At 48.5% G+C, this 23,657-nt stretch overlaps 1 protein-coding gene across 3 annotated transcripts in view; it reads left to right on the top strand.

Moving 5' to 3' along the window:
* The window catches only part of KIF6 (kinesin family member 6), a 384,724-nt gene that overhangs the window by 343,701 nt on the left and 17,366 nt on the right, over positions 1–23,657 (top strand). For all 3 annotated transcript variants that reach the window (XM_086706762.1, XM_086706761.1, XM_086706763.1), the window contains 3 exons: positions 45–95; positions 19,598–19,682; positions 21,369–21,504. In XM_086706762.1, coding sequence (XP_086562888.1) covers positions 45–95; positions 19,598–19,682; positions 21,369–21,504 — 272 coding nt within the window. The remainder of the gene's footprint in view (positions 1–44; positions 96–19,597; positions 19,683–21,368; positions 21,505–23,657) is intronic.

The raw sequence follows: 23,657 nt of genomic DNA, 5'->3' as shown, positions 1-23,657 counted from the left end.
CCTGTAGGAAACTCACCAGTGGTTTTCCTTTGTGTCTTTGACAGGTCGCTTGAAAGAAGAAATCACCCAGCGCCATATGCAGCAAGTAGCTCTAGGTGGGTACAGCATGAAGTCTGTGGGAAGAAGGTGAAGGTAATACAAGCTGTAGGGTCTTGGAAACCTAGACCCAGCTCAAAGCTAATCCATCTGGAACCCTCAAGAAGGTTAAGCAAGGCAAGGTTTGCAGTTAGTGCAGCTTCCTTTGGATGCCCCTCCTCTCTAGGACCAGTTACCCCATCCTGTGTGGCTGCTCTCAGCTGTCAGGACCTGGCACCCCACCTTCTCAGCTGCTGCCTCATCCCCCTAACCCTTCCACCCCACACCCTAACCTAAGTTCACTCTGTGTCCCAGCTCCTCAGGGCTCTACTCTGAGCTTTCCAGAGTTACTACTAACTAATCCTAACAGCAACAATTGGTGGTGAAAACAGCTACTGTTTTCTGAACCACCCCTGTGCACTGCCATTTGTGCATGGTCTCCTTTCTCCTTCACGATAGTACTAAGAAGTCAGTGCATTTTCTAGATGAAGGAGATCCAGTGACTTGCCCAAGGTCACATGGCTAGGAAGTGTTGAAAAGGATTTGAACCCAAGTCTCCGAGTCCATACCTGGGGCTCTCAGCCCCCGTGCTCTTCACTGCCAGCAGTGATGGGCCCACTTAATACAGTAATAATGTAAACACTGACGAACACAGTGATAGTGTAAGAGGACCTTGGCACCTTTTAAGCAGTAGACAGCTTCAGCAAACGCCCCCTTTGATATGTGACCCAAGGAAGTCACTTGAGAGGAAAGTTCAGCTCCCAGAAAGGCTGGGGGAGCAGGTATCCCGGGCAGGGCCATGTTGTTTCCTCTCCAGTGGGCCTGGGACCAAACACTTACAGAGCTCTGATTAAATAAGCAAATCATGTATTCCAAACAAAGGGTTCCCCTTCACATAGCCTGGCCCTTTGAATTTCCTACAGTTCGAGAAATCCATGACCTCTAAAGGGCAGATGGAAGAGCGCCCCAGTGTCATAAAGATGACCCATTGGACCCCAGGAATTTGGACTGTTAGGAAGTGGGTTGTTTAGTTTCAGTAATAATAATGATCTCATCAAATAGCCAATGGTTACATCAGAAACACAGAATAAGGAAGCCTGAGGCACACTGACTAGAGCTTGAACTTCCCACTGTTGGCCTCGCCGCTGGGAGGTCTGGGCTTCCCTTTGCCAGAGATGCAGGCAGGGAGTCAGAGCTGAGCACCTCCTCCAGCAAGCATCCAGGGCTCCCTGGCTGGGCTAGGGAAGGGCACGGGGACCTCTATTGGGAAGTGGTACCAAGGTGACCTTCAGGCCTCACGGGTAAGGTCACCGGACGGGGAGTCATCCCTGAGGAGTGTCGCTGGGCCCCACATCTCAGGGCTGCCATCTGGCCCTTTCTCCAGTCTTCATGATGCCGAGCAACTTAAAACAATGACTGGAAAATACCAGTCAAATAATTGGGGCTTTCAGGGCAGAGGTGCTCTATCCTCTCTGGGCCCCCACTCCTCCCAGCCCCAGACAGGCCTGGGCCTTTGGGAAATGACTGCACGTCTTTAACCACAGGCTTCTCCTTAATTCCTCTGCTCATCTCTCTGGGAGCCTTCTTCTGAATTACAGCAGGTGTCAGGTTCAACAGGGCCCAGCTTTGCCTGAAGTAATCAGCAGACTTCAAAGAGAAAGCACTTTGGATGGAAGTCTAATTAAGAGCATTTGAAATACCTATTTATTTTAAAAGCATACTATCCCAATTAGAGAAGAAGTGTTAACATCTCCCAGCTGCCATTTTGAGGTTAAATGCCATGTTTTCAGTCCAAACTTCTCAGGAGCTTGTCTGACAGAGCTTCAGAACCACCCGCGCTCACGTGTCCCCAGTGACCACGTGCCAGAATTCTTCTCATGGAGAGAAACCTCTCATTGCAACAGATTGTTTATAAAGCCGTTTCCTGCTTAACCCTCACCCTTCAGGCTAGTGTCGGGGCCAAGGGCGAGGACCCACAGCTCCGCTCTGGTGAGAATCAAAACAGCTCAGTGTCCTTGGTTTCCTGGTGTTCTTGAGTTGAGGCTTCCATTGGAGGAACGGGGCAGTGACTACATCTGCTCTTGCCCTCCCCCTCTCTGTTCTCCTTCCTTTGTCTACTTCTCTCTACTTTCCCTCTCCCTCCATTTTAAGTATTCCCTTTGGTATTGTTTCTTTCTTGTGCCTCCATATTCCTAGATTTCTATGAAAGCATAGGTCAGGTTGGTTGGTTGTTCTGGGGTGGGGAGGCGAGGGGGGGTCAAGGGCTAGGCTGAGCAGGAGAGGTTTTCTCACGTATTTTGCGTAAGAATAGGTCTGTGTATGTAAGAGGAGGTGTATGTCCAAGAAAATTCGTATAAAGGCAGTCTCATATCTCAGAGGAGCAAGGATTTAATGGTGACGTGAAAGCTGCCATGTGGAAGACTGTAGATTGGTGGAGGGAAGCCAGATTCAGTGGTGTGCTGGAACCAGCTCCATACCCATCAGATGAGTGACTATTACTATTTTGGAAATTTGGGGATCCCTGGTAAAACACAGCTGTTGTTAAAAATTAAATGATAGAGGGCGCCTGGGTGGCTCAGTTGGTTGAGCGTCCAACTTTGGCTGAGGTCATGACCTCACAGTTCGTGAGTTCAAGCCCCACATTGGGCTCTCTGTTGTCAGCACAGAGCCTGCTTCAGATCCTTTGTCCCCCTCTCTCTCTGCTCCTCCCCCCTCATTCTTTCTCTTTCTCTCTCAAAATAAATAACTTAAAAAAAATATAGAAACTTACAATTAAATAAGTTATATTAAAAAACAAAGTCAACAAATACTCAAAACTGATCACTTCCTAACTACAGATCTTCCTTGACCTACAGTGGAGTTACATCCTGATAACCCCGTCATCAGTTGAAAATATCGTCAAGTCAAAAATGCATTTAATACAACTAACCTATCAAACACCTAGCTTAGCTTAGCCTACTTTATTTTTTTATTTATTTTTTTAATTTTTTTTTTAATGTTTATTTATTTTTGAGACAGAGAGAGACAGAGCATGAACGGGGGAGGGAGACACAGAATCTGAAACAGGCTCCAGGCTCTAAGCTGCCAGCACAGAGCCCGACTCAGGGCTCGAACTCACGGACCATGAGATCAAGACCTGAGCCGAAGCCGGCCACTCAACCGACTGAGCCACCCAGGCGCCCCAGCTTAGCCTACTTTAAACGTGCTCAGAACACTTATATTAGCCTACAGTTGGGCAAAATCATCTAACCCAAAGCCCATTTTATAATGAAGTGTTGAGTATCCCGTGTAATTGGTTGAAGTCTGTGCTGAAAGGGAAAAACAGAACAGTTGTGCGGATGCAGAATGGTTGTCCGTGTTCATGTGGCCGGGCAGGAGCTGGGGCACCCGAAGTATGGTTCCTCCTGAATGGGTGTCACTCGTGCACCATCCTAAAGCCAACAAATCCTATGTCGAACCATCATAGGTCGGGGACCATCTGTCATTTACTACTACATTTTACTATTATCTCTGCCCTTGAGGTTATTTAGCACTACCGTGTCTATATCATGGAACTGTTGTCTTAGGGTGTGCTACTGTGCATCTCTTCCCAGTTTCACATGCAGTGACATCACACTGGCAGCTTGAAATCAGCCTACTGGGACTGTTTATGCCATGGAAATTGACAAACGTTATTGTAAATTGGGGCGCTTTTCCCCCAGAGAGCTAGTTGTTCAACGTTTACCGCCACAGCAGGGGCATACAGATGAACGCCCATTGAGAGGCCAGTTCTGTGCACGTGTGTGTGTGCTCTTAGGAGGACTTCTCCTCCTCTTCCTCATTGAATATCTAGATCCTGGTTCTCTCTTCGTTTACTGCCTACCTGATGAACCCTGGTCCTTTTGAAAGTGAGTGGACAAGGAAAACAGGGAAGACAGACGTGGGGCAAGGGAGGCATTGGCCGAGGGGGCCTCTTGATGTAACAATAGCCAGAGCTTGGGTCCTTTAAGAGAAACAGCAGTGACCAGTTCTATGAATATGATCAACAAATAAATGTTCCTCCCGACTTAAAGGAGGGCCTACTGCTCACACCACTTCAGGAAACAAGAAAACAATGCTATTTTTTAAAAGTTTTTTGGGGGGGCACCTGGGTGGCTCAGTGGGTTAAGCGTCTGACTTCAGCTCAGGTCACGATCTCACGGTTTGTGAGTTTGAGCCCCACGTAGGGCTGTGTGCTGACAGCTCAGAGCCTGGAGCCCGCTTCAGAGTCTGTGTCTCCCCTTCTCTCTTCCCTTCTCCTGCTCATGCTCTCTCTCTCTCTCTCTCTCTGTCTCTAAAAATAAATAAACATTAAAAAATTTAAAAATAAATAAAATAAAAAATAAATAATAAAAGCTTTTTTTTTTTTTTTTACATTTATTTATTTTGAGAGAGAGACAGAGAGAAAGCGTGAGTTGGGGAGGGGCAGAGAGAGAGGGACAGAGAAATCCCAAGCAGGCTCTGCACTGTCCGCGGAGAGGCCAATGTGGGGCTCGAACCCACAAACCGTGAGATTATGACCTGAGCCCAATTCAAGAATCAGACGATTAACTGACTGAGCCACCCAGTGCTATTTTTAATTGGGCATCATTTGGAAATGATATTAATTGAACTAGATTCAGCTAGTTGAGAGTGCTTTGCAGAATTTAGTTATGTGCAGTTTTCCCTCTTTATTGTACTTGCCACCCTGAATGGTATACTATTGTTGGTAATGCAGATGAGGCTGGTCGGCAAACATTTCTTTAGAACTTAGCCTGTGCCTGGCATGGGTCTAAGCTCTCTGCATGTAGTCTCTTCTTTAATGCTCCTAAAATCCCCATGAGGGAGATACTGCTATTACCCTCACCTTACAGTTAAATCCCAAAGGGGATAAGTGAACCTGCCTTACTTTGCTCAGCTAAGGGACACAAATGCACACGCGTGTCCAGAGCATATACTGTAACCCCCATGCTGCACTGCCCTCTGCCCTGTTCAGGGCATCGTGGAGTTCACAGAGGGACCAAGATCTGATGCCTGCCTTCAAAGGGTTTCTACTCCAGCCATTGTAAAGGGGAAATACATGAAAAGCTAACTCTTTATCTAATTTCAGATTTAGATACATATATTATCCTATTCTCTGTACCCCAAACCAATTCAACCTTGGCCTCCTCCATGAAGCCTTGCCTGGCCCCTTCTCCCCAAGCCTTGTTTGTCCCCCAGCCTCACACACCTTGTCTTAGAATGTGTATTTCCATAGCTATATTCTCCACGCTGAAATGTGAGCTCCTGGAAAGCTGGGTGCAGTCAAATGAATCTTTGTACCCCTAGCAGCCAGCACGGGCAATAAATAGGCCAAATCAATACCTCCCCAGATGACTTCCAGACTCACACATCTTGCAAAAGTATAATGAGACATCTGAGCATAAAATAAAATCAGTCCATTTAAAAGAAGTAGGAGTAAGTGCTTTTGGACCCCACGGCTGAGCCTATTACTATACAGAGGCAATAAATTTGACCCTGTCTTATCTAGCCACTGAGCAAAATGAGAAGCACCCAGAGCCACATAGGTTTCATTTTCCAACAACAGGAAGCAGACTAATTTATCTGCAGAAATAGAATTTCTTTTGGAACTAAACACAAACCAGAATTTATTGTGCAGACCCTTATTAAAGGACACTGAGTGACACGGTGAACGACATTCTTCAACTGCAGTTTTACAAAAGATACCGAAATGTTGTTCAAGCAGATGATTCTTATATCGACCCTCTGTTAGAGCAGGAGGCCTGACATTAAAGCATAACTCATTGAAAACGTTTCTGTGAGCGGCCGAGATAATCTGCTCCAGGTACTCTGCTCTCTGATGGTTGCACAGAGCAGGAATAAAACCAGGCGAAGCCAGCCCCAGCAACATGGGCTGTGGCTTCTCTCTGAAGTGTCTCTCTTGAGCAATATGGGGTCAGTGCCAGGCTCTCGTTCTGCTTGCCATCGAAACTCTACCAAATGCCTGTGATTAAAATTTGAAAGACATGTGGCACTACCAGTAGGTGACATGCATCAGATGAGAGGGACAGGCCATGAGAGCTTTGGGGACTCAGCAGAGGAAGTGGCCCCTGGCAGTTGTCACCAAGGCCACGGGCCTGGGCTGAACCATGAGGAATGGGCAGGATTCAGAACCTCAGAGAACTCAAGAGAAGAGTGTGGAGGTAGTTGTTCTGTGGAGGGTGTGTGTGGGGGAGGGGGTGTATGTGGAGGTTTGTGTATATTGTGTGTGTGGTATGAGTATGTGGTATGTGTGGGGGGGTGTATGTGGGGGCTGATGTGTGGGGTGTGTGTGTGTGTGTGTGTGTGTGTGTGTGTGTGTGTATGGGGTATATATATGTGGTGTGTGTTGTAGGAGGTGGTGTATGTGGGTTGTGTGTGTGGGTATGTGTGTGTGTGGTATATGTGGGCGGTGGGGATATGGGGGTATGTGTGGGGGGTGTGGGATGTGGGGTATGTGTGTGTATGTGGTGTGTGTGTAGGAGGTGGTGTATGTAGGGTTTGAGTGTGGGATGTATGTGAAATGGGGGTGGGAGGGAGCGATGTGGTGTGTGTGTGTGTGTGTGTGTGTGTGTGTGTGTGGTATGTGTTTGTTTTGTGTGTGGAGGGTAGAGGGAGAGGACTTTGTCGGGGAGTGATTTGAAGTAGTCAAGGGAAAGTCTAAAATGGTGAGTTGGGCCAGTTCACTGACAGCCTTGAATCTGAGCATTTATCTTACAGGCAGTTGAGCCACTGAATATTTTTGAACAAGGAAGTTTTGGTCAAAGAGGCCTTTAAGGAAAAGGAAGCCCCAGGCAGACATTCATTCCAATTCCTCAGCATTTCTAACTGACCTAGGAGTAAATAATCTGTACCGCCCCAGCCCCATTCCTCTTGCCCACCTTGCCCTGCACTTGACTGGCCCTCTGGGGACGCACGCTTCCCGCCCAAGTTCAGGAAGGGCCTGAACGGCTGTCTCTGAGGAAATCTGCTGCAGATATTGCCCACTTAGATACAGCACTGCCCTGGAGAGCTGCACGCTGATCACAAGCTATGCAGACTGGCCTGGCCCCTTGTGGGTAGGTGGTCAGTCAATTATCTTACCTGTGGTAGATGGAGGTGGGGACATCGCTGCCCTTGAGGAGCTCACAGATACGCCCAACACAAGCTATCCGTGTTGGCTGACACCACACCTTTCTCTCCATTTATCCCTTGACCTACTGGAACATTCCATTGCCTCTATTTGTAGGCACGTTTTTCATATACTGTCACAGATGATAGAAATAATAATCATTAATAAATAAAAATGCATGAATATGACATTGGCAGGTTCCAAGTGGCATCTGAGATCCCACCCCCCCACCAGATACTAGCCTCTTGAATAGTAGTCCTCCCCTTCTCTCCCTGGCCCCATCCCTCTCCCCACCCTAGCAGCAGAGATCCTTTGAACAAAAGCCCCTGAGAACAGTCTATTGTGGCTGCAGTGTCACATGGGCCCTTGATTGCCACTGGGTGGTATGCACTACCTGACCCTGAGAGTGGGGCAGGGACAGCTCTCAGTGCCCAGCAGGGGCCTTGAGGAGGGTTGGGAGAGGCACTGAGGCCACAGGCTGCCTAGTCTACTGCCTTGTTCTAGCTTAGAGTCCGCTGCCGAGTTCTCTTCTCCCAAGCAGAATTCCTGCAGCGGCCTGCTGCTTTCCAAATAGAGGCCTCTGCCATTGTCACTTTCTCCCCTTTGGTGTAAAACTGTTTTTTGAAGACTGAATCTTGAAATGCTTTGTGGAATTCTGCTGCTGGGGATGACAAGCCTGAGAGAAAGCAAAAGGCCAGAGCATCATCTCTTTATTGATCAGACTTCACTGAGCACCTAGTCTGACCCAGACGGTATGTGCAACCAGGAAGTGCAGGCTGTGGAGAGGAGCCACTGACTGAGACAGAACTGGAGGGGACCTTCCTGCATTATCTATCTCAGCAGCTTTCACAGTGGGTGCTCTGGGGCCCGGGTGTTCTTAGGGAGTGCCAGCGGCAAGGCCCCAGGATTTTTGCCCACCCTGATTCAACCGAGGCAACTTCTGTTTCTCTTTTTGTCATTAAGCCTTTGTTTGAAGAAAATGATCTGCAGTTTTGTAACACATCTTCTTTCAGACCTTATGACCCTGTTTAAGACATTTGCAGAGGCAGATTCCCAGCTTCCCTCCCCAGAGCTACCTCCGTTTCCTCTGGACTCCCACAGGACTCTGCTTATACCTCTAGGAGAGGACTTATCACACTGTGTGATCATTATTCAGTCTTTCATCCACTTCCCCTCCTGGACAGAGGATCTTGATTTCTCCAGCACCGAGCATGGTGGTTGGTGCATAGTGAGTCCTCCATAGACGTTTGCTCTGTGCCTGAGTTCCAACATCTATAAAATGAGGCAGTTGGAAACAAGTGACATCCTGTGCCCAGCACATCCTGAAGCGGAGCCGGCATTCCCTGGTTGCCTGTTGAATGAACAAATGAATCTAACACACCTCAGCCCTCAGGTGCCACGATTTTACCTCTTTGTGAATACAGACTTCCTTAAGACGTGCCAGAAACATTAGCCTTGGTGAGGGGACGCATGAGGGCTTGGATTAGAGGTGATTTCATCTTCTCAGAAAGGAATGATCAAAATGTGACCCCTGGAGGAAGGCAGAATGTAAAGGAAGCAGCTGCCCCCAAAGCTGAGATGGCATCTCAGTTGGTTCCAGAAGAACTCAGGTGGCTCTGTAAGACCAGTGGTAAAGTCTCACCACCTGAGTTGATTCCATCCACAGTTGCTTGTGAATATAGGGCCAGCTTCTATGACATGAAGCCAAACGTGGCCAGATTCCCAAACTCAAGATGGAGGCTGGGAGTGAGGAGTCCCCACACCATTTCCCTGCCAAGTTCCCAATTGCCAAGGCTCTACTCCCTCTGGGTAGTTCCAGACTGCCTTGCTAGTGATTCTGGAGAACAGAAGGAGGCTCTGGGCATCAGCCTTGAACTGCAGTTGTGGTTTAGTAAAAAGAACACTCACCTTGGAATCAGGAGGGCCCTGCTTGAATCATGCCTCTACCATTTGCTAGTCACGTGACCTTGGTCCATTTACCTTCCTGAATTTCCATTTCCTTGTCCATGAGAGAAGAACATCTACTCCCCAGGGTGTGAGTACCTAAGTGAGGCATGTAAGTGATGGAGCCAAGGACAGCATAGATGCTCAGCAGATCATGGCCCCTGAGTCTGAGTGCCAGGAACCACACAACCAGACGCCCAGGCAGCGGACACAGCCCCCTGCCACAGAACCTACACAGCTCTGGGCCAACAGCACCAGTTGACCTAACTGGTGGAGGTCACCACATTTCCACATTCACCACGTCTCTCTACCCGCTTGTGCTCACAGGCAGCATTAATCACTCAACCTTGCAAAGATACAGTCTCTGTCTCTCCCACTGAGCAGTGATGAAGGATGATCCAGTTGCCAGGACCATTTTATTCATCATGCAAATGTGCAGGAACCATGTATGCTACTTTGAATGCATTAGGCATTTGACCAATGTCTTAGTCAGCTGGGGCTGCTATAACAAAAGTACCATAGACTGGCTGAGTGATAAACAACAGAAATTAATTTTTTCACAGTTCCAGAGGCTGGACACTGGAGAGTAGGGTGACAGCATGATGGTTCTGGTGAGGACCAGATGGTTCTCGATCTTCCTCTGGATCATAGACTTCCAGCTTCTCATTGTGTCCTCACACAGGAGAAAAGGAGTAAGCTAGCTCTCTGACCTCTTCTTATAAGGGCACTAATCCCCTTCATGAGGATTCCACCCTGTGACCTAATTACCTTCCAAAGGTCTCACCTCTAAATACCATCACACTGGGGATTTGATTTCAACATATGAATTGGGGGGGGACACAAACAAACATAGACAATAATATACAAACATAGAATATATAACAAACATATACAACATATATATATATGTATATAACATAATAAACATAATATGCATATATATGTATACATATATATACATAATATACATATATACATAATATACATATATATAACATAATAAACATATAAAATATATGAACATATAAACAGTCAAATAAATAGAAGACAAAATTCTAGCCTCTTGACGTCATCTGCTAGGCTAAAATATATTGTGGCTGGCCCCTTGCAAGTGATAAAAATCACCCCTTGTGCTTGGTGAGTCCAGCCCAGAGAAGGTCTTAGTGTTCCCCAGGAACAATTCTGTTACATAATGGAGCTAGATAAGACTCATTGACCCAAAAGCTCATTTCCCCAAAGAAGTTGATGATGAGTTTGAGAAAGACCTACCAACAGGAAACCAGCATTGTTCTTATCATAGCAAACAGCCAAACAAATAAACAAAAACAAAAACAGAAGATAACCCAAAGGTTCCCTAGTAGGCAGGTAGAGAAATGAGCTATAGCTGTGATATACTCATATTGTATGATATATCCATATGACATATTCATATAATTCATATTCATATAATGGAACACCATTGAGAATTAAAAATGAATAAACTAGAACTCCTTGTAGCAATGTGAATAAATCCCAAAAACACGATGATTGCAAGAAAGACAATTGCAGAAGGATATATGTGGAATGATACCATTCATGTAAATTCCAAAATGGTCATCATTGTGTATCAGGGGAGAGGAATGGGAGCCTTGTGTTATGGTGAAAGATAACATAAGCAGAGGAGCACCTGGGTAGCTCAGTCGGTTAAGCATCCAACTCTTGATCTCAGCTCAAGTTATGATCTCACGGTTCATGAGTTGGAGCCCTGAGTCAGGCTCTGCTCTGACAGCTCAGAGCCTGCTTGGGATTTCTCTCTCTCTCCCTCTGTCTCTTCACCTCCCTCTCTCACTCCCTCTCTGTTTCTCTGTCTCTCTCTCTCTCTCTCTCTAAGTAGCCAATTAAACTTTAAAAAGATGGCGTAAGAACAGAAAAATGCATAAAACATATGTACAGATACATAGTCCAACAAATACTTACAAACAGAACATCTTTGCAACCTCCTCTTAGGTCAAGAAATAGCTAAGTAATGAAGTAATTTTAAGGGACGTTAGAAATGCAGGGTGAGAGTGTGCAGCAGGAAGGGAAGGTGTGCACCACCAACAGGACAGTGTTATCTTTGGGGTGGGGGGGTGGTAGTGGATTAGAGAGGGCCCTAAGGAGGCACTCACCACTCCCCTGACATCGCAATGTTCTCATTCAAACACACACACACACACACACACACACACGCACACACACGCACACCAGAACAACTGTGGCACACTATCTAGATTTTTCCAAATACAGATGCGATATGTGGGTGTTATTTGTATCACTCTCTGAACTTTTTTGAAATGGTTTATAATAACTTCCAGAACTCGATGAAGGCTTAGATTCCAAGGAATCAGAGATCAAACAAAATTTATTGTTCAGTGGAATCCCTGTGATAGAAGTGGTAGTAAAACACAAATCCAGATGCGATTCTGATTAACCTTAATTTCCTCACTACTGTTTGTGTCGGGATCGTTTTGCTTAAAGATGAGAACAGAGAATTTACCACTTCTCATTTCCTTCTCCAGGCGCTTGTATCCTCTAGGAGGGGCTTAATAGCTAAAGACCAGTCAGTGTGCCTGACACGCTGAGCAATGCAGGGGAGGCACTCATAAGACCACCTCTTGTTGTTCTTCCACCATCTCTTTCAGTCCCCTTGGTAGGGACAGTTCTGCCTCCGTGCTGGATGGAAGTTGGACAGCCCAGTAACTCAGTTGCTCATTCATTGTTAATTACAAACAAAACAAACAAGAACCAAAAAACATTAGTCATTTTATACTGTAACTACCACCTCAACAGTTCAAATTTTCACTCAAAGCTAAGACGTCTCTCCTTTTCCCCAGCTAAGACCAACAGCCAGGGGGAAAGGGAATGCACTCAGCCCCTTCTCTTTCTAAGTCACTTCCTCCCTCAGCCTGCTAAGCTCGATTTCCCAAGACTCTAAGAGGGAGTTAGAGAGAAGGAGGAAAGGCAGTTGGTAAAGATCTCACTTGACTGGTACTTTGTAACGTGGCTTTGTGCTCTCTGGGCCTGACAGATGTTCCAAGCTGGCTCTTCCTCACTTGGGGTACTTTTATGGGTCCCTGGAGGTCCTTTGACCTGATGCAAGCTACCTTATTTGGACAATTACTTACACACTTTGAGCCTTTATTGGTCAGGATCCAAACACGAAGCAGGTTATTCAAGTTAATAATCAAGTCAGGCATTAGAAAGACCGTTGAAGAAAAGCCTATTGGCAAAGGTGTTAGCAGAGTGCAGAGAAATGCAGAGGTTGTAACAACAGCAGGGCAGGAAGCATTGCTGCCCCTAGACCTGAGGGAGCAAGAAGAGTGAGCACTTCCTAGAACCTGAAGACAGAAAGGGCTGTGCAGAAAGGCTCAGTCCTTCTGATAGGAGCTATGACCTTCAGTCAAGCAATGCATCCAGTTCATGGCACCTGCAGCAACATCTGAGGGAATAAATACCTCAACCTCTCTCTCCTCCGACCCCTCCAGTCACTTGTCCATGGTCACCATTGTCTGAGCCCAGCCAGAAGGCAAGGGGTAGGAATCCCATTGTTCCAGCAGCAGCCACAGGGTGGGGGGGACGGCAGAGGCGGGGAGTGGCAGAAGAGTAGATGGTGGAGGGGGGATTTAGGGGAGCAAAAGAGATAGGTGCAGGGCTCAGCCCCTATGCATCCTGTAGTCCACCGCCAGGCTTCTTTCTACTTATGCCATCACCCCTCTGGGTGGCCCCACTAAAAAGGATGTGAGTTTTAAGTGTGTGCTGAAGGGTGTAAGTGACGTGCTGGAACCAGCTCGAAGTGGCTCACGAGAACTCACCGTGTGCATCTCTTCCCAAATCCACATGCAGGAACATCACGCTGTAGCCTGAAATCTGCCATGATGGGAGTAGTTGCACCACAAAAATTCACAAGTGCTGCGACACTGTAGGACTTTTTTTTTTCTCCCAGCGAACTTGTTAAACATTTACCAGCCACAGCACTGATCTAAGGTGGCCTTAACTGGACTCTGTTCCAAGCTTATACCCCACATTGTTTCCACAGCACAGCAGCAACTCTCTGGCCTTGCTCCTGGCACATCAGCCTGTGCCCTGCTGGAGAGTTCTCTGGTGGGAATCAGATTTCTGTCTGCTGCGTGCACATACACACATGTGTGCGCACACAACACCCACACACGACACCACCCCCCCCCCACACACACACACACACATGCACAGATTCCTAAGGATTCTTACCAAGCTTTCTGAGTGGTCTTCAAACCTCCTCATGACCTTTGAGGGAGGGGGAACGTCTTCCACACACATCACCCCCAGTGAAGACGATAAGGCAGGCTTAACACAAACCGCGAGCTTTCTTTAAAGAAATTCTCTTCAAACATTTCTTTTGGCCTCTTTCTTTCTTTCTTTCTTTCTTTCTTTCTTTTTCTTTCTTTCTTTCTTTCTTTCTTTCTTTCTTTCTTTCTTTCTTTCTTTTTTAATGCGTATTTATTTTTGAGAGAGAGAGAGAGAGCACATGTGAGTGGGGGAGGGGGGAGAGAGAGGGGGACAGAGGATCTGAAGCAGGCTCCATGCTGACAACAGAGAGTCTGACGTGGAGCTTGAACCCACGAACCGTGAGATCACGACCTGAGCCAAAGTCAGATGCTTAACCTACTGAGTCACCCAGGTGCCTTGGCCCTTTTCTTGATGTGGGGTATTTTGGTTGTCTAGCAAGCGCTTACCATCATATTTGAAAATATGCCAGCTCTACTGCGTGGTCTGTCTCAGAACTCACTTTTGACTCTAGTATGTAATAAATTTTTTTGAAACAAACAGATTGATTTACAAATTGGCTAGTAGCAGATAAGTTTTCCAAAAGTGGCGGGAGACAGTTTTATTAAGGATCCTCAATTCAATTCCTAAAAGTTCTGAAATGTCTCGCATAAGCCAATCAAGAGGATTGACCAAATGCCACTAACCATCATCATTAGGGGTTTTTATAGGAGGGAGGCCTGTGCTCCCTTTTACCAGCATGAGAAAAACTGCCCTCCTGAGAGGTCGTAAGTGTCCTGAGAACACTCCAGACTGGCTGGTTCCAGTGTGACAAACATGGAACTGGGTTTTAGGTTTGCTAAGGTTCTTGCTAATTTCCCTCTGAAAAGCCACTCAGAATGAAGCCTCTGGTCACCGCCAGTCAGTGAGGCCGGAGTGGCAGACAGCAGACTCACCAAGGGACTCGGGCTTTGAGAGAAGTCCTGTGTTCCGAAATGTGAGTTGGCTGAGGAGTGAGGGAGCCTCGGTGGGCTGGAGAGCCGGCAGGAGTAGCATCTGGACCCTCGGGAGAAGGGCCGCCAAGCCAGGCTCTGAGTGGCTGCAACCAGAGAACGCTGACGGCAAACCAAAGATGGATCTGGGGCTCCAGCAGAAAGGATCGCAGAGAGAGAGGAGAGTTCCTATTTGAACAGAAGCGGCCATGGAAGGGAAGCTGTGCCGAGCTGAAGCGAGGAATGGCACTAGAAATGTCTTTTCCTGTGTCTGCAGTATGCTCCTGGGGTATGCTTGTGAGTCCACATGGACCCTGGAGCACGCTGACCCTCTGTGCAGTCCACATCCTCCGCAAGGAACACGGGGGGAGAGAGGCAGCAAATGACAAAGGAGAGGCCACCATCGAGGGGCATGATCTTGGGCAGAGAATCCCAAAGTAGAACAGGGGAGGTTACTCTGGTAGGAGGAGATGGCAGACAGCCTTCTACGGGGGTGCCTGGGATTGCGTTTTGCTCTAAAAAGGCATACCAAGCAGTTCCTCTCTTTTTTTTTTTTTATCGCCTATTTATTTTGAGAGAGAGAAAGAGAGCATGTGAGCCCGTGAGTAGGGGAGGGGCAGAGAGAGAGGGAGGGAGATAGAATCCCAAGCAGGCTCCACATCCTGAGCGCAGAGCCCAATGCAGCACTTAAACTCACGAGCCCGTGAGATCACGACCTGAGCCAAAAGCAAGAGTCAGACGCTCACCCGACTGAGCCACCCAGGCACCCCAAAAAAGGCATACCAACGGGTACTGATTGTACTGAAGCATGGCGGCTCCCTGGGGGGAAGACGGCTGCAGTGCCTGTGGGCCTGTGGCTGTTGGGTGTGAGTGCACCCCAGAGATTATCAGTCACAGCCATGTGTCTGCAGGGCATTCATCACACCCTTAAGTCTGACCCACCACGGGCAGGGAAGGTGTTAAAAAACCAACACCAAGATGGATGGTGGCACTGAGCACCTGTCAGTGTGTGATTGCTCCGACCGACAATAAATTTGAGCCATTAAACAGGAAATGGTCTGATTGGAAAGCCAGGATCTCTGCCTCTGAGCTGCTGACCATTGTGGTAATTGAGCCCCTGACACCATCAGTCTCCATAAGAATAGACCCTTTGACCTCTCAAACAGGTGAGTGATTCTATGAGATAGTTTAGCCCCCAAAGGCCCAGAGTCGGTGTTCAACAAGTGAATCATTATTGGATAGCTGAGGAGGCCAGGCTGGAATGTCTCCCTGGCCCTGAGGTATTGTCTGCCATGGTAGAGCCGTATAACTCATGGCTTCCTCCCACGTAGGGCACTGGACCAGCAGCTGCCATGTTGGGCCCCGTAGCCTTTGCTCTATAGAAGCCTTCAGAGGCCCACAGGGGCCCTTTTGGCACTGGTGCCTGGTTGGAGATTTCAGTATTTCCTTCCTTAGGACTCCTAGGACAAAACCAAGGAGACAAGCAGGCTGGCTCTGGGTATTCCGGCTGCTAAACTTGGGAAAGGCGCAGACTCCTCACAAGCCAGCAGGCGAGCTGCAAATACCAAGTGGGAACAGGCTGCAGGCCATGGTTTCGGTTAGTAAAGGGCAGTCTTCACAGGCCAGCACTTGAGGAGCAGCTGAGGCTTTCTCTCGGCCCCGGCCCCAGATCTGAAAGGCATTCATGGAAAAGGGCAGTGCCTTCAAATACCAAGGACAAGTCAATACCGACTTCAATGATCTACCCCATGGCTTCCTTCATTATCAGACTCACTTCCAGAGGAAAAAAGCGCCAGCTTTGAAGTGAGACAGAGCTGAGTCCTGACCCCAGCTCTGCTTACTAACAGTGTGATCCTGGGCAGATTCGTTCCCCTGGCAGCGCTCAGTTTCCCCCATCTGTAGTGGGGGCTTGTGAAGATTATATAAGATAAGGCACAGGAAATCCCTGATCCATGGAGCAGCCTGGTGGTGGATATCTTTACTCAGATTTTGCCTACCTCCTACAAGGGCCAAGTTCAGGCAGCCCCAGCCCTACAAAGAGTGTGTTTTCCTTGCTGCAAACCCCTGGGTCCCTTTCCCCACTATGGCTCCCAAAACTCTGGAAGGTGGACGGGGGCAAAGGGATACGCTAGCCCCATATACCATCCTATCCAAACGTCTGCAGAGTCTTCATTCCTTGTAACTCCTGCATGGAGTACTTGTATTGAACCTGGGCTCAAAATCTTGAGCAGTGTTTCTTAACAAGGGCTGAGCAGATCAGAGTTACCAAGGAACCTACTGGAAAATTCTAAGTCAGTCTAGAGCAGGGCCCGGTTGCCTCTGTGCTTTGACCGGCTGGCTCCTTGTGTGCACACCCAGTAGAGAGTCACTGAACCAAAGAAATGAGACTCTGAGCATTTCAGACACTGAATAACAAATAGGAGTTTTGGGGTGTGTGTGTGCGCGTGTGTGTGTGTGTGTGTGTGTTTGAGAGGAGGGTATAGGGAAGCAGGAAGAGGAGTTACAATGATCTTTTCAGTACCCCCAAATCCTGCCAGGCAGGAGGGGCCCACAGGAGGCCAGCCTTCCCAGAAAGGGCCCCTCTTGCCCTGGGACTGCTAACCCCTGAACACACTGCCACTTCAGAGGTGGGGTCAGCCTGGGACTGTGGGTACCCCGTTTGAAGTTTCAGATACTATCTGACCACTCAGGGCTTCCTGCTCGTGTGACATTCAGATCTACGGCTGCTGGAATAAAACCCTTCTTTCTCGCCTTTGTATTGCTTTGGAACCGGCTGCTCGAGCCAATTCACAGTGTCACCTCAGAGGCCACTCCGGGCTGTGACCCCCTGTGCTCCTGTCGCAGCCAGAATCCTGTGCTTGAAAGGAGGGCCCCCTGGGCCTCCTGTCAGGTGACTGGAGGCTCTGTCCCTGGCCACAGTCCCAGTGGGCACAGAGACCTACAAAGCCCGAATGGCCTTCAGTTAAGCCCTCTTCCTCTGTTCTTGTTCAGCCGCTTTTGTTCCCTTTGCTTTCAGTTCCCAGCACCCCTTTCTCTTCGGGGAAGACTGATAAGCCCAACCTCAGGAAGCATCAGAAGCAGCCAGGGGCTGTCTCCTGGTGGGGTTACAATGCATTTCACTAAGCAGGCATCACCTTTGGCAAGAGCCCACTGGTTGCCATGACAACGTGGACAGTTTGTGTCTTGGGGATATGTTGTGCCCTCATTCTGGCTGCCCTGGGGTCCCTTGCCCCAGCTTTCTTTCCCACATCCTTTCAATAGGCTTACAGCATCCTGGCGCCAACTCACACGAACCATTCTTTAGTTGGGAACAGCTTTGTCTCGATCAGCAAAACACTGCTAAACTTAGCTATCAAAGGAATAGATCAAGCTATTTCTCTCCTCAAAAGGCTCCAGGCTCTGTCTCTCTCAAAGCTAAGGTCCTTAGCGTGGCCCACAAGGTCCTACACCATCTGGCCTCAGTTCCCACCACTCTGCCTTACCAACTTGGCCAGACACACTGGCCTTCTCGCTTTTCCTCAGAAGTACCCTGCAGATGTACCTCAGGCCCTTGGCACTCACCGCTGTACTCTCTGTCCTGATTTCTGCATGCTCGTTCCCTCCCTTCATTCAGGTCTCTGCTGCCTCCTCAGAGACAGCTTCCCGGCCACTCTACCTAACATAGCAGCCCTCCACCTCTTTATCCAGCTTTCTCTCCTCAAGGTGCCCTTCAGCCCCTGGCATTATATCAACTCAATTTTGGGTTGGTTTAATGTCCACCTTCCCCAGAAGACTGCCCCTTGAATGGGGAAAGCTCATTTGTTCCATCAGCGAATGAATGACCGGCCATGGATTCGAAGCTGCCTTTTCTATCTGGTAGCTTTATGGCATTGTGCAAGCTACCTGGTCACACAAGCCTTGGTCTCCTTGTCTGAAAAACACAGGTGATAATATCTGCTAGCTAGAATGACAGAAATAAATGAAGCAGCACAGAGAATAGAACCAAGTGCTTGCCCCGCAAACGGTAGCTGACATCGTCTCCCATCTTTGTGTCTGTCAGCTGCTTTCAGAGTAATGGTCTCCTTGCCCCAGGCTCCCGGACACCCACACATCTCCAGGGCACCTGCCACTGATCTGCCACAGGAGTCTGCGAGATGCCCAGGGAAAAAACAGCCAGCAACGGGGCGAGGCGAGAGCCCTCTCCTGCAGATGGGCCCTGCATTCATGCCAGGGCAGCCATAGCCTTTATATGGGAGACCAAGTCCTCTTGGCCTCCACCAGGCTGGGTGAGACGCCCCTGGGTGGATCCAGTAGCCCTGACTTTACCCGCCTCCAGAGACCTCTCACGGAGTACAGCTGAAGGCTGCCCAGCCCGCCACTATAGAGGAGGGTCTTCATGGATTTTCTCAGGGGTTTCCTTGGTGTGGAGCCAAAAAGTGTTGAAAGGAGGAAGAAGATTCACAGCTCTTCTTTTTCGACAGGCTGAAAGATATATTTGCTCATTTCTGAAGCTGTTACGAGACGACAAAACGTTCTGTCCATTTCAAGTCCTACCGTTAACAGTGTGATGGGAAGATACTATCTTCAGTTGATCACATCTGACGTTTTTCAGAGGGCAAGGGCTGGTACACACGTATGGCATTGAGTGTGTGCTACAGGCGGAGCCTAAACAAAGCACAGGGGAGATACAAAGAACAGAGGGACCAATCCCCGCCCTCCAGGGGCTTCCGGGCCTCTGCCTGGGGGAGCGTGGCCAACGCGCGAACGGGCAGCCAGCTCCTCAGGGCTGGAGGGCACTGCACCAGTAGGGGTGATAGGTCGTCTTCAGTTGGCGAGCCTAATGGTATCTGCGTCTCCTGTGTTTAGGTGATGGAGTAAGACACTTGTCCGGTGGGTTTACAAGAGACCGTTGTCACCTGACACAAGGGAGAGGGAGTATCAGGTGCCTGGAAGATAAAGGACTGTGGGAGGGACAGCCGAAATAGTCATGGAAACCTCTCCTCCGAGGCTTTCGCCAAGCAGATATTGCCATTGAAAGGAGGGGGCTGCAGCAGACTCCCATCCAAAGGCCCCAGAAAGTACTCACAGAGGTACTTTCACCTTGAGATGCACTTTACTTTGTCCTCTGCCCTAAATATCACACTCCTCCTTTTACATTTCTTCCTTGTTGGAGTAACCCATTGGCATCTCTCTTCCACAGGCATCTCAGAAAACGTAGCCATGCCTTCTATGCCAGACTTGCTGGAAGAAAAGCTTCGATCACAACTGGAGGAAGAAAAGATAAGGTACCCACTTTTTCACCCCCACACACCCTGACCCCAGCCTCCTAAAGCTCTTGGGGACGACCCATGTGCTGCCTGGGGCCAGGCAGAGTGGCTACTCCCCAGCCCAGGTCTGGAGCTGCTCTGGGAAGTGGCTCCAGTAGTTGAGTCCTCAAATAGCTGGAGGGAGTGCTGCCTTTGAACAGACAGATGTGGGATGCAGAAACCACAGGCAGGATGAGGTTGGAATCGGGAGCAGAAAGCCTAGCTGGGCCCTGGAGCCAGTAGAGAGGTTGACTTGGCACCTTGACCAGCCTGAGGTCCCAGACTGCATGCAGCTCACTAGTCTTATCTGCTGCTGCCATCTAGGGGAGTCAGGAAGTATGACCACGGAGGTCTTCCACAGGCCAATCTACCCCTCTTTCCTCCTGAGGCTCCTTATCTGCGGGGCGTCCTGAGAACATCACACCCTCTTGCAGCCATTTAGGGTACCAAAATGATCTCACTAACAGAGGAAGGAACCTCCAGCATAAACAGACGCGTGGCCGTCACTGATACTTAGCATGGCCACAGAATGTCATGCAACACTCCAGTCCAACGTTGTAGTTCATGCATGCATTCATTTACACGTTCGACAAATGTTTGCTCTCTCCTCCCTGCCATGGGGAGGCCCTGGGGAGAGCAAACAAGGCACCTTCCCAGCCCTCGAGGAGCCTATGGTGTCATTATGACATGCTACCCCTGGGCTAGCTGGGCACGTACCCTGAGCAAACCCGGTCACTCTGGCCTCCCCACCCCCGACACATCCCTGCCACCCGAGACTTGGGGAGGACAAAGCCCCACTCTGAGCCCCCAGACTACTCCTCATGACTGCACTGTGTGTCCTGCCAGCATCCTCCCTCCCGAAAGCCTTGTGCTGCCCTCCCACACCTGCCAGTGTGGATTTGCCCCTGGGTTATCCTCCTTCTCCCTCACTCTGTTTATTTTTCCCAGTTTCTTCCCAACCCACTCTCCTGGTGGCTTTACTCCACTCTGTGTTGCCCCCTTGGTCCACATTTCCTGCCTCAGGGTCATCTCGGGAGCCAAGATGTGTTGGCAGTTGGGCTATTTCCTGTTGGACAACTTCTGATTCGTTGTCGCATGCCCCAAACTTATATACGCAGTGACGAATGTATTGTAACTTTCACACTTCAACCTGAAGGTGAACCAGCGCAAGAGTGTGGTGGTTGAGACTGTGGTTTCCAGAGCCAGATGGCCTGGATTCAAATCCTGGCCCCTCTGTTTATTAGCCCCCTGCCACAGAGCAAGTTATGTAACCTCTCCTTGCCTCAGGTTCCAAATCTGTAAAGTGGAGCATCTTCTTCATGGGACCAAGACGAGGTCTGAATGAGTTTATATGTCGAATGCCTAGAGGAATGCCTGCCCCTTAGTAAGTGCTCAGTAATGGTAGATATCCTTCTGGAAGGAGGGGGTATTCATCTCATACACAGAGCCCGTGGGCCCGCTGGACAAAAACACCTGGCTGTGCTTCTCTCTGATGGACTCAAGCCCTGGCCCTGGGCCCCGGCCTCCGTGGGCTCCTCTGGGTCCTGGCTCCTGGCACCAGAGCGGCACCGCCAGATCCTCAGGCTCAGGCCCTGCAGCAACACTCCGTGGGCAGCCCTTCCTCCCGCCAGTGACTGTCAAGGCCCTTCCCTGATTCCACTGTAGGTATAAAATGATGTTCACACGCCTGAAGGCCCTGAAGGTGGAGATCGAGCACTTGCAGCTGCTCATGGACAAAGCCAAGGTGAAGTTGCAGAAGGAGTTTGAAGCCTGGTGGGCCGAGGAAGCCACCAGCCTGCAGGTATTAGCAGCTCCCCACCCCCCACCGCACCAGAGCCTGCCCCACTCCTGTGGCCTGGGGAATGTTAGGGCCGCTGGGGAGGGGCTGTCGGAGGCAGGCCCACGCGCTTTCAGCCTTGGCTCAGGAGACAGGTGCTCATCTTAGTAAGGAGGAGTGCACATGGTCAGGGGCCCACTGTCCCTGTGCCCTGGTGCCTGCCACATAGAAAGGTGGGCCATGGAAAGTGAGCCCAAACCGGTGGACCTGCCAGTCACTTTGTGTAATGTTCCCCCGCGACACCATATTGACAGCATTGGCTGTTTTTTATTATAGTCATATGCAGGAAAGGCTTGGTTTGCGAGCAAAATTCATTGTGGAAACATGCTTGTAATCCAAAAGCACTCGTATATCAAAGCAAGTTTCAAGAACCACTGGCTCAGTTGTGATCATGTGACATTCGGCTTACGTACTACATGTATTGCAAGACACCGCTTGTCAAGTTAAAATTTATTAGGAATGTTTGCTAGGCTTGTGGAACCCTAGCAGAACAAGTTACTCTCAATCCAAGGTTTTATTGTATGTATGTATGTGTTTATACATACATGTGTATATGTAAACATATATTTCTATAATTTATGTGGAAGTTATAGAAATTTTGGAAAATAGAGAAAAGCACAAAGAGATAAAAATCACCATAACCCCACCATTTAAGGATAACCAATATTATCATGTTGGATTATATTACTTCTTTCTCCTATGCATATATTTCCATATGGGTTTTTTTTTAAGTTAATTTATTTACCTTGAGTCCGGGAGGGGGTAGAGAAAGAGAGAGAGAGAGAGAGAGAGAGAGAGAGAGAGAGAGAAAGAGAGAATCCCAAGCAGGCTCCATGCTGTCAGCACAGAGCCCAATGCAGGGCTGGATCCCACGAACCATGAGATCATGACCTGAGCTGAAATCAAGAGTCAGACGCTTAACAGACTGAGCCACCAAGGCGCCCCTCCACATGTTTTTATAAAAATAGAATCATACTGGTCTTCCAGTATCACAAACACCTTTTGTTCTGGGACTTCACGGCACAGCATGATGCTCTTCCATGTTCTTGTTCTACATCATTCTAATGGCTGTCACTGTTGCATCATATGAATTTATTTTAATCCACTTAATCTTTGATCGTTTAGTGTTTAGGTTGTGTCTAGTTTTGCACTGGAAGCCTGTTTGTAGATAAATGTTTGCATATTTGCTAGACAGATTCCTGGAAGCTCCCTATAATATTATGAAGGCCAAGATAACAAGTTAAGAAGCATTAATACAAACACCCAGTTCCAGTTGTCCTCCTGTAAGTCCTCAGCTCTGGTGTAACGGAGGCGGCTGGCGGATCTCTCAGAGATCATCTAACAGCTGACCCCTTCATTTCAAGGACAAGGAAACTGAGAGCCTAAGAAGTTATTTGGTCAAAGACACACAGCCAAGTAGCCATGTTACCAGACTATAGAGAAGAATATTTGGATAAAACTTAATATACAAGATGACAAAGAAAACCAGTAAGACTGAAATAAAGTTGTCAAAATATTTTTAAAGCAAAGTTATGGTATAAAAACATGTATACCACTTTACGAATGTATTAATAAGGTACATTTATTAATAATTAACATAATTTCAAAGTAGTGGTGAACACAGTATTTCAGTATTTCTGCCATAGTGTAATATGATATGAAAATATCTTGTGATTTCTAACCGGTGATGAAGTCACTGACGTTACATATACCACTATGGTTTGTTGCCTACATTGTATCATTGAAAGACATGCTAGATTTCAGGTAGAAGTTAGGAAAAATAAAAACGTCATTGATTCCCATCCACGTTCGCAGCACCCCTGGGTCCTGTCTGTTCTCCAGTTAAGACCCCTTCGTGGCGAGGCCACCAGCCACTGCTGGTGCCCAAGGGAGGTTAGCCACTGAGCGGATGGTGAGGGTGATCCCATGTGACTCAGGAAGTGTCCGGGCAAGGCTGATGGATTCAGACAGCGTATTTTGTTCACATGGGCGGCAAAAGCCAGAGTAGCCAAAGATGTCAGCTCAGTGTATCCTCTGCCCCACAGGGTGTCACTGAAACACAATGGACCAGATGACTGCAGTAGGGCTGATGGGGCACCCTGTTGCTGAGGAGTTAA

This window comes from Puma concolor, chromosome B2 (assembly GCF_028749965.1).
Source record: "Puma concolor isolate L17-30 chromosome B2, mPumCon1.1.hap2, whole genome shotgun sequence".
Lineage (NCBI taxonomy): Eukaryota > Metazoa > Chordata > Mammalia > Carnivora > Felidae > Puma > Puma concolor.
This window is presented reverse-complemented; position numbering and strand designations above follow the sequence as displayed.